This window comes from Rhinolophus hipposideros (assembly GCF_964194185.1).
Source record: "Rhinolophus hipposideros genome assembly, chromosome: 11".
Taxonomy (NCBI): Eukaryota; Metazoa; Chordata; class Mammalia; order Chiroptera; family Rhinolophidae; genus Rhinolophus; species Rhinolophus hipposideros.
The window spans coordinates 31,207,563-31,219,428 of NC_138057.1; the positions used below are offsets into that span (position 1 = coordinate 31,207,563).

The following is an 11,866-nucleotide window of genomic DNA, read 5'->3' on the forward strand; positions in this document are numbered from 1 at the left end:
TAATCTTGATCACCTGGCCAAGGTAGTGTTTGCCAGGTTCGTCCAACGTAATATTCCTTTCCCTTCTCTTCTCCTGCCTTCTCAGACTCTACTCCTTGGAAGCAACTAACAGCAAAGCCCACCATCAAGGGTGGGAATTAAACTCCACCTCATTGAACTTGGCGGGGCAGGATCTACACAAATGATTTGGAGTTATTCTGTATAGGATATTTGTCTCCTGCATTTATATCAGTATGGACTCAGGGATATTTATTTTATACTTTGGGTCGTAATCCAATACTATGTTATACATTTGCTGCTCAAATTGTTCTAGTTTGGGTCATTGGGAGCTCCTTTAGGTTGGCTCCTATGTCCCTCTGACGTGCCCCATTTTTTTTTTCTGGCACCATAAAATGCTCTCGCTCATTTTGTATATTTCCTATCCCAGTCTTAGGTCAGCCATTTCTCCAAGGAGCCCTGGTTCCTTTTATTGGAGGGTAATATTATAAACCAAAATCTGCGTGCTGGGTGTGCTCTTTGCTACAAGGGTGTCAGAGGACAGAGCTAGGAAATATATACACTTCCACTAACCATGTATATCTATAATTTGATCTGTCTAGCTATACCTATATTAAGTTAAATATGAGTTCATACTGATGTCACTGCCTCTAGTCCAATATACCATGGTTTATTCTAGTGTTTTCCCCTTGCTTTTTGGTATTCTCCTTTTCTAATTGTAAGAAACCTGACTCCCACCATCTGCCATGAATTTATTGTTTGTTCATGTCCAGTTATACATGTAGTTTCAGAATTGTTAACCCATACCCTGTGAGAAATCACTTTAGTAACTAGAGTACAATACTTATGTACAGTTCCTTTTATCTTTAGTTCTACAGTTGCCAGTCAAAATACCATTTTCCCAAGTTAGGTCAGTTCCTTTTCCTCTATCCCTTTCAGTGAAGTTCTGTCATGCATTTATAACAGAATTAGATTATTTTGTCACAGTCCACATTCTATCCTATGTATCCCCTGACCTTCTGGGTGACATGTAAATTTGTATACGGTAAGGTTCACTCAGTAAGGTTTTAAGGATTTTGACAAATGCAGAGAGTCATGTATCCACGACAGTACCATACATGTTAGTTTGACCACCCTTCCTTGTTCACAATTGTTTGAGAGTTCCCAGAGGGTTGCTTTTCACACTCTTTCAGCCTGATCTTTGGTTGGGAAAAAACTTAGGTTGTGAAGTCTTTCGTCTCAGGCAGTGGTTCTCAATCCTTGCTGCACAGTGGAATGACCTGGCGACCTCTAAAAAATACTGATGCCTGGTCTTGGTTTCACTGGTCCCTTCCAGTTTAATTGTCTGAGGTGTGAGCCTGGGCACTGGGGCTTTGAAATGCTCACAATGTGCAACCAAGATCAGAACCACTGGTCTTGGGTTCATCTGTGTCATAACTGGCTTTAGTTGCCTTTTGATAACAAAACAGATAATTAATTGATGTACCTGCATCCCTTTGGGGCATATTAGCAACTATCATGTAAGATATTTGAGTAAGTAATATACTAAGGATGAATTTCACATACTAAATAATTATGCGTGCAAAAACACTATCTTTGACCCTCTAATTGAATTCAAAATGAACTTCAATTTCTGCTGCTGAAGGCAAACTGAATTTTGACAAGTCAAAGCGACTGAATTATTTCTAGGGTAAAACTCATTTCTTTGTAGATAAAGAGATGAAATTAGCTTGCCCCCCCCTTCTCTGTCCCTTTCTTTCTGGACCAATGTAGGTTTGGGTCCAGGTGGTCTCAGGTGTCATGGGCTGTAGTCACACAACAGCCTAGCCAACTGTCTCTTCATGTCTTTCCTTAAGGAAAGAAGAGTTTGTGAGAGTGTGCCTTTCTGGGACTCTGTTCCATCCTTGTGTTTACACCTTATGTCTTTGTCTGGTCCCCAAAAGATGGTTTGCAGCCAAAAGATGGGTAAGATATCTCACGGGAGACACAACCTAAGCCAGGCGGAACCGAGTGGGGACCCCCAATGAGCTGCCTTGGACAGGTATGGGAAGGGGCCTTGCCTCCCCTTCCCCCTGCTTGGGAAAGTCTATTGCCCGCTCTGGCTTTCCCCTTGCACCTGTTTCCACTTCTCTCAATGGAGTTGTTACAATGTGAAAGACATGATCCTGAAAAGGTACATGCTTTAAGTAAAAACATCCTGGGACCTTGTGATTCGCTGTTTAAAGACAAAGGGTGATTGGAATAAACATTTTCTGTTATGGGTTCTGAGCCTCACAGACCGTGTAAGAAACAATGTTGCTTTCTTGTAGTAGTAGACCTATCAATAAAAACATCCAGCCAGCTTTATTCTGGGCTCCAGTCCTCTGAGACTGAGAGACCCCTGGCCTTCGGAGAGATTTAACTGCATTAAGTCTCTGTTTGTTTCTTGCTTAAAAAAACCCAAACCGCCCCTTCTCGCATCTTCACTGCCCTTGTTGCGCGGGACGCGACAATGGGCATTGGAGAAGGCACATCTGGTTGGAGGAGGCTTTTCTGCTGTCGTTTTCTGTTTGATCAACCTGGGCAGTACCAGATGATTTTCTCTGAGGGTGTCTGACCATTTTCAAGCTGGCTTGGCCACCACCTCTGTGCTCTGGGGTGCTGCTGATCCTCTTGACATCCAGTTGCCTTCCTCAACCACCCCTTGGCTTATGGTCTCTACCCAAGTGTCATGTGGGGTGACCTGTGGGGTCTCTGGTCCCGCTCCCCACATAAGAACTCAGGACATGGTGAGGCCAAAAAGGAGCCATAAGGAGGGGAGTCATATCACTATATTCTCACCGGCGGCATCCACCTCTCTGCAATCCGCTCTTGCTAGCCCCCATTTTTCTGCTAGCGTAGCCACGGCAGTTATATTAGTGGCCAATGGCTCACTGGTTACAACTGACGGCCAACTAGCCACAGCTGATGGCCATCCAATCACAGTTGATGGCCATTTACTACCTGAGCCAGCACCTTTCTATGTGAGGCCGAGAGCCTGGAAACTGCTTTCTGGGGCTCTGTCCCTACACTCCACCCCTACAGGGTCTCGCCTCACAATCTACGCGACAAGCGTCTTCCGCGAGGGGCCCTGTGTGAGGAGCTTGGAGGTGAATGCAATATCCTGGACACAGTCTCTCTGGGCACAGCCAGGGTTTCTCAGGGCACCACTAGTACTTCTGGGCACAGCCAGACTTCCTGGGCTTCTTAGGTACCACCAGTCTCCCTGGACACAGCCAGGGTTTCTCAGGGCACCACCAGTCCTTTTGGGCACAGCCAGATTTACTGGGCTTCTTAGAATACCACGAGTCACCCCGGACACAGCCAGGGCTCGCAAGGCACTGCCACTCTCTGGGCACAGCCAGACTTCCTGGGCTCAGCCAGGGTTCTCAGGGCACTGCCACTCTCTCTGGGCCTCTCAGGGTACCGTGCTGGAACAACAGCGGCTCGCAATCTAGGTGCTTACATATTCTCGATGGCGGCTGGTCAAGACACAAAAGCAAACATCTGCCAGTTCCACTACATGGTGGTATGTTCCCAAACAGTCAAGCTGTCCATTAAATTAGGGATGGAAGGCAATTCCCCATAGTCCACAGTCATTCTCCAGGGCTGTCCTGGGGCTGAGGGACAAACTTAACCTCACTGTCATCTCCCAAGGAGGACTCAGCAAGTGTTTCCTCCTGGGACTACAAGTCCTGCATCCGGGCTGCCTCAGCAAGCACTTCCCAGCCCACAGGCCCACAATGTCCTTCTCTTTCTCCGGCCTCTGCTGGTTGGAGAACCGTCCACATCTTCCCACCCCTCCACGGGGGTCCAGCTCTCAGGCAACTGCTCCTCCTGGTCTTCCTGAGACTGGGTGTTCATACGCACAAACTGCTCCACCGCCCTTCGGAAAGCTTTGGCCAGCACCGTATCCTGCTGACTACGAAATGTGTCAGGCAGGGTGACCTGCGGGGTCTCTGGTCCTCACATAAGAACGCAGGACACGGTGAGGCCAAAAAGGAACACCCACGGAGCCATAGGTAGGGGAGTCATATCACTATATTCTCACCGGCGGCATCCGCCTCTCTGCAATCCGCTCTTGCTAGCCCCCATTTTTCTGCTAGCATAGCCACGGCACTTATATTAGTGGCCAATGGCTCACTGGTTACAGCTGACGGCCAACTAGCCACAGCTAATGGCCATCCAATCACAGTTGATGGCCATTTACTACCTGAGCCAGCACCTTTCTATGTGAGGCCGAGAGCCTGGAAACTGCAGTCCTAGCTCTGTCCCCACACCAAGTGTCTATTATGGGGTCCCTGGACCTTAGTCTGTGGTGGCTCCTTGGTAAGCCACCTGCTTTGAATTCTTAGTTACCTCCTGTGACCCTCTCCAGGTTGACACAAGAACCTTACAAATGTTTTGCATATCTTGTGGCAGCTGAGGGAGACTGAGGTGGCCTCTCTCAGGTCTGCTCTAGGCCTAAATCTGCCCTGCATCCATTTCTGCTGTACTTTAGTTTTCCCTACCCGGAGTTCTCAACAGGAGGCAGGACCACAAGTGCTCTTAGTCTGGGGATCCCCAAACCCCAAATCCACTACATCCCCTGGGGCTTCAACTCCTAAGAGGGGCTAAAGAGCCAAGCCCCATCTTTATATCTAAAAATCTCATTCTCCTCTCCCAGTTGCTTCCCACAGTAGAAAAAAGGATTGGAGGGGAAACTGAGTCATATTATTACTCATTCCTCCCCACCCTATGGTTTACATCATGAATTCTATGCTTGCTATCCTCTATGCTTTGCTAATAATACATCATGCCAGATTTTAGAATTAAAAACAACTTTTCTCTCTCACGTATCTAACTCTCTCAAAATAATGCTTGGGGTTTCAAAAATACATTCAGAAATCTAGTGTCCTGTGTTCTGGGCTGTATGCTTTCTACTCCAAACCTGTGGAAGGCGCTGACTAAAGTGGTGAAGGACTTGAAGCAACAAGAAGATGGTGGCAAAGAAAAGTCTCTATTGATGTCTCAAAATAATACTCCCCTACCATCATGGAGTGATATGGACCTGATACTCCAAATCAACTTCAATTTGGAGTTGGATGGATTTGGAAGGCAAAATGATCTCAGTGAACGTTGTAATAAAGGCCAATAGGAAGCATCTGCATTTAAAGACACACAGATCTTTCCTCACCCGTGATATATTAAAGTGAACATATATTTTAGGTTTGGATAAAAGCTCCAGACCTCATGTGTTCAAATACCTCAGGACACAGAAAAAGAATATCGTATCTATTCTGTACATATTCCAGGAAGATTTCACTGCCAAAGTGACAGTTGGGGATAGCTGTCCAGAGGGACTTTTGCAAAAGTCTATTGAGAATTTTCTTAAAAAAATGAATCAAAGCAATTGAAGAATGAAAATCCACTGGAAAAGCAGGTTATTAAGTCTGTGCTAAGATTCAAAAGATGACTAAACCACATTTTGTCTTTTGTCCTCAGCTGGAAAGGCAGCTAATGATGCAGAATGAAATGAGAGAAAGACAAATGGCCATGCAGATTGCTTGGTCTCGGGAATTCCTCAAATATTTTGGAACATTTTTTGGCATTGCAGCCATCTCTTTAACAGCTGGGTATGTTTGTTGTTTACTTTAAAATTTTCTTAAATAATTTACTTCTTTTGCCTTTGCCACTGTATTATTATTAAGTTGGCCAAGATAGGACTCGGTCCAAATAGTGTATATATAAACAAAGTATAGCTTAGTCCTCGGAGGTAACTCTGTAGAAACATGGTAGTAACAATTACTTCTGCCTTTAGTTTCTTAGATTTCTTCTGTCCTTTTCTCCACTTCATAAGTTAGAGAGAGGACTGACTTGACCCCAAGATAGGAGTTTACACATTTACCTCCACAGTCCCTAAAGGATAGACATCAATACTTAACCATTTATACAATGAGTAATCTGAGCCACGACATCAAATAAAAATGCGCAAGATCTTGTCCTTAAGAACTGCAGAATCTGGTGAGGGGTTATGGGTAAGAAAATCCTATTTTCAGAGAAGATTCAAATGATTAAGTAACTTTTGAAATGAAGGCCATTCTTTCAAAAAACAGGAAAACATTTTTTTTCATTGAGTATAGAGATACGTATTTACATTTCTTGATACTCTTCTTCTTTGTTCTTGAACCAGAGCAATAAAAAGGAAGAGACCAGCCTTCCTCTACCCTCTCGTTCCCTTAAGCTTTGTCCTTACCTACCAGTATGACCTAGGCTATGGGACCCTTCTACAAAGAATGAAAGGTAAGTCCTTGATAAACCAGAGGCTTTATTTCTGATTCATCTGGTTCAAGTATTGTCTCCTTATAATCCCTTGACATATGAAGATTCTGATAAGACCCTCGCCCTGAGCTCCCCATAACCAACACTTCTGCCCCCTCACACACTGTGGTATGCTGGAGCCAGCTCATACCAGCTCATGAGAACCAACTGTCAAATTTTCAGGAATTTTATAAGCTCGTTGTTAAATACAATAATTATTACAAGTTAAATTATATAAACTTACAGTGAAATAAATTGCAAAAAAATAAACATTAAATTATATTTAAAACAATGGTAAAAATACTCAACAAATCAGTGTCTAATTATTCTACTATTACCTATACTCTTAAGTTGTGAATATCTGTTGGATCTGTATGATAGAAATGCAGATACAACATACAGACACAATAAAAGACAGCTACAACTCTGACTTCAGTGACATCCCACTGGGACCTTGAAGTTGACTGTGGTGGGAGTATGTGACCGTGGAAAATTGCAAATGCCAAATCAAGACTTGACTTATTTTTTGTTGTTGCTTGTCTAGACCAGGGGTTGGAAAACTATGGCCTGAGGAATGGCCAACTCTTTTTGAAAATACAGTTTTATTGGAACACAGCCACGCCCATTCATTTCTGAATTGTCTGTGGCAGCTTTCCCATTATCATAACAGAGCTGAGTCATTGCAATAGAGATGAATGGCCTCACAAGCCTAAAATATTTACTGTCTAGTCCTTTAAAAAAGTTTGCCAACCTATGGCCCAGACTTAAGAGAGTGATGAAGGAGATGTCAATAATGCAGGTTATGCTTAAAAGTGTGTTGTGTCCATAGCTATTACCTTGTGAACAGCATAAAAAATTGAGGAAATATTCTCCCAATGTTTAAAACTTGTTGTCTGAAACAACAAAGTTCTTCCCATCATTCTCAACTATGTCTCATTGTTTATATGGACATTAGAATTCTCAATGCCTCATAAAAATTAATATGCAGTATTAAGATTTGTCAACTCTATGACAGAGCATTCATTTGAACATATTACTAATGGAAAGTGAGTTTTTTCCTAGGAACATTTTTACCGTATGTTTTGGAAGTAATTTTATTACAGGTCCATCTGAGTGTACAGAATATTTAAACCTTCAAGGCATATTGTGGGAATTTCTTATTAAAAAAATACAACTTTTGAATCCACCAGAAAACTTACCACATTAGAAAGTTCAGGTGAACACACAATGGGATTTATAGGTGATGTAATACAGAATTGTACACCTGAAATCCATGTAACTTTACTAACAATTGTCACCCCAATAAACTTTAATTAAAAAAATAATAGAAAAGAAAAGAAAGTTCAGGTTACAACATTTAGCCCTCTTAACTAGTGATAACCCCAAGATATACAATCCCTGTTGAGCTGAATTTATCATCAGCCATTCTGTAAATATGTACTGAGATTTGCCATATGTGTGATACTCTCACATGGGGATATCTAGTCTGTCATTGGTGGCCAGCCTAATTATATACAAGTTATAATGATCTTTACTTACGATTTAAGATTGAGGAAAAAAGTGTTTGCAGATGGTTGAAATGCTGTTACAATTTGAAAATTGTAGTTTGCCCTGTTGAATTTGGAGTATACATTGTGTGCTAAAAGAGGAGAACTTAAGAAAACATTTATTTGCCTTCATTTCCAAAGTTTATGAAATGTCAATGTGTATTATCATTTTTTATTAATTTTTCTAATTCTTCAACAATAAAAGTTGGCAAAGAAAGTACTAGCTGTTATCTGAAGCAGGAATTGTTTATGAAATTGTGTATGTGTGTGTGTATATATATATATATATATATATATCTACACACAGACTAAAGAACTGTATATATATACAGACTAAAGAACATCTAATATTATTTCAGGTATTTATAAGTAGTTTCAGGTCAAAGATTAGCTTTCCTGAAAATTTAGAATTTTTAGTAAACCTTATTTTCTCTCAGGTCACTTATGATATGTTAAGGGGCAATGGGAAGCAGACTAGTTTCTCTACCTCAAACCCTTCCAAATACAACTAATACTTATCCTGACTTTCCTTCAGGGAAAAAAAATATTACTTGGTATGCTTTCTCTTCTACATTTTTAAATGCTGTCTTCTGTCAAATAAAATCCCTGCCATCTGATTTATCTCTCTCTGAGTCTTCAGAATTCATCACTATGTTTCCTTTGGGAGGCCACTTCTCCTGAGGGCAATGGGTGAAATATTTAACTGTGAAACTTGGGGACATCCCTCCACACAGTGTTACAGCTTGTCACTGGCACACAGCAAGTGGGCCTTCTCACAAAATGCTGGTACCCCTTTGTCACCTTGCACGTGTCTGTACTTTATTTAAGGTGAAGCTGAGAACATACTGGAAACAGAAAAGAGTAAGTTGCAGCTGCCAAAAGGAATGATTACTTTTGAAAGCCTTGAAAAATCCAGAAGGGAACAAAGTAAATTCTTCATAGACAAATGAAACCATGTTTACCCACTGAATCTCAAAACACAGAATTGTGGACTTGAATCATGGTTTTTATAACTTTTTAAATGCTCAAGATTTTGATACCATGGATTGTATTTTAAAATGTTAAAATGCAAGATCTGTTTTGTTAATCTATTTTAAAATAAAATTTATAACACTCAACAAAAAATGGAGGTATTCTAAATAACTTTCAGATTTCTATGTATGTATATTACAAATATCTAAGTGTAAAATTAATAAACTGCATTGTTTCAAATTCCTGAAAGCAAATGTCCTGCTGCTCTCATTTCTCTGTCTCACATGCTTTCCCCATCACATTCGTCTCTCACAGATACTCCTTGTATTTGGATTTGTCAATTGTGTCCTGCCTCCAAACGACGGAAACAACGAATATTAGTGACCAGCATGCACCCTGTGCTTACTAAAGTCAGGCACTGTTCTGAATGTATATGTCCTAGTAGTCATCCCAACAATCTCATGAGGCATCATTTTACAGATGGGGAAATGGAGACACAGAGAGGATGAATTACTTGCCCAAGGTCATATACAGACAGAAATGGGACTTGAACCTAGACCATTTGGCTCCAGTGTCTGTGCTCTAAAAGGCCTTGAAAAAGTTAGGCCATCAAGCATTCTTGACATGCAAAGACAGATGTGAAAGACAAAAGGCAAAAGCATTCAAATACCAACTCAGAGCAGAGTTGCTAGAGAAGTGGGAAGGACGGGAATTTGACTAGGATACCCATCTTTTCATTTCCACTCACCAGGAAAGCTATACTCATGAAATAATCTGATTTATACCCATTTCTATAGTTGCAAACACCACACATAATACACTAATTCGGGAGATATTTATTGATTGTCACTAACGTCCAGGGCTGTTGTAAGCACTGGACCTCCATGAGTGAATGTGTAGGCAAGGTCGCTGCACCCCAGGCAGAGGAATAAGTTCTAGTGAGGGGTAAACTGGGGAGAGGAACAAAGAAACAAGGAAATAAACAAAATAATTTCTGACAGTGACAAACACTTCAGCAGAAATGAAACAGGATAAAAGAATGATTCGAAGAATGTTGGTGGCGGGGACTACTTTAGACCCGGGATAGAAAGGACTCCTCTGCAGAGGTGACGTGGGAGCTGAGAACAGTGATGAATGAGTCAGTCCTATGAAGTGTAGCTAGGTATGGGGGCAAGAAAGGGATCTCTAGGTGAAGGGAAGAGCCAAAGGGAAGGCTCTGAGACTTGCTAAAGAAAAAGAGAGACGGCCAAGAGAACAGAAGATGAAATCTGAAGGAGAGAAGCAAGCATGGATACAATAGCTGGTACCTTGAAGCAGTTGACAACATATGAACCTATGGCTTTGATACAATTTTGGTTGAAGAGACTTGGGCCAGTTCTTAAAGGATGCATTGAAGATCTCCATGAAGACAAGGTGAAGAGGAAGGACATCCTGGGCTGTAGAAGGAGACTGATTAAAGGCAGAACCCTGAGTGCCAAGCCCAGGGATTTGCTGCTGGTTATTAGATTTGCCTGCAGCAAGGTATTCCTTACCTGGGGGACTTGTTAAGAATGAGCCTGAAGGCTCAACTCGTGAAGGCCCTTGGGTGCAACACCAAGGAGTTTGCACTCCATCGTAGAGGGACTAAGATTACAAATCAATCAACTTTATATGGTGTTCCACCTAACTTAGTTTGTGTTTGGGGGTAAGGCTGAAGGATCCTTTATGGTATAGTACTTAACGACACTTTGTAAAAGATTATAGCAGTGCACCAAATCTACTCCAAACAGTTTTAGTGACAAATACTAAAACCATTGTCAAGTTGTTAGAGGAAAGGAAGACCCTTAGAAATGGGTCCCCCATTTTACAGTTGAGAAAATGGAGGCCCTTAGTGATTTACCTAAAGTTCCACATATGGTAATGGTAGTTTGCACTAAAACCTTGGTGTTTGGTATCCCTGGAAGGATTCTTTCCAATGCAACATGCTGCCTGACTCTGAAAGGAAAGTCACAAAGTAAAAGTCAGAAACAATTTTTAAAATCTCTCATATATGCTCAATTTCATAGTCTTAGAAAATGAATTAGGGTGGGATTAGAAGGGCATAGGTTAGAAGAGGATGTAATTCTGTATATCAAATATACCAAAGGGGGATTTCACAATTCAATGTTCAAGTTTGAAATATGCACAAAAGAAAGATTCCAATTGCATGTTACATATAAAACTTTTCAACATAGCAATGTGTATCATATTAAAAAACTGTTTGGATACATATTTGCCGTACCTGGGAAGAAACATTTATTTTGAAACTGGTTTAAAACCTACACGTGATTCCCAGGTCATGTTTAATGAAGTTCCATATCCAGCTATTGTTTTTCTCAAACAAACCATCTTTTAATTAACATGATACTCAGGGAATGTTTCCAAACAAATAAAATTGAAAGCCTTGCAATATTGAAAAAATATTACCTCACCAAATACAGCAAGTAGAATACAATAAAACAAATATATATGATTTTGGTGCTGTAACATGTGCTACCAGTATTTTACTTATGGAATTGTGAGATTTCACTGCTTTCTTCGATTTCTTTTGGTTTCTCTCTCTCTCTCTCTCTCTCTCTCTCTCTCTCTCTCTCTCTCTCTCTTTTTCTCTCTCTCTCTCTGCGTGTGTGTGTATGTGTTCTCTCCTCTCTAAAGATATACATTAAAAATTCAAACTAAACTCTTCAAGGAGCCTTTTAATATCTAACCACCTCCCAGAGGAGGTGAAGGAAAGTCAGTGAGAAAAGTACATGGTAATCTTAACACACTGTAAAAGACTAACAGATGCATTGAGAAATTTAATGTTTTTACAGAGATTTACATAATTCATCAGATTTCTCTCTCGTTAACAATTCATTCATTTATTAAATTTTCATGGATTGATATACCAGATACTATAAAGCCATTTATACTCTTCTTAAAATAAGAAGGGTATGTGGAAAATGTTCAGCTGAAAAGATCTAAATTGTGAGGAGATAAATGATTTCTGTTTTATTTTTGTTGATATAATTCAG

General features: G+C 40.9%; 1 protein-coding gene across 4 annotated transcripts in view; it reads left to right on the forward strand.

The window, feature by feature from the left end:
* The window catches only part of PLGRKT (plasminogen receptor with a C-terminal lysine), a 42,625-nt gene extending 33,540 nt beyond the window's left edge, over window positions 1–9,085 (forward strand). For 2 of the 4 annotated variants that reach the window (XM_081066021.1, XM_081066022.1), the window contains 3 exons: window positions 5,500–5,630; window positions 6,188–6,297; window positions 8,691–9,080. In XM_081066021.1, the coding sequence (XP_080922147.1) occupies window positions 5,500–5,630; window positions 6,188–6,297; window positions 8,691–8,812 (363 nt within the window). In that variant the 3' untranslated portion in view covers window positions 8,813–9,080. Of the gene's footprint in view, window positions 1–5,499; window positions 5,631–6,187; window positions 6,298–8,690 lie in introns of all 4 variants that reach the window. The other 2 variants (XM_081066019.1, XM_081066020.1) reach the window with 1 other exon arrangement.
* The last annotated feature ends 2,781 nt before the right edge of the window (window positions 9,086–11,866 follow it).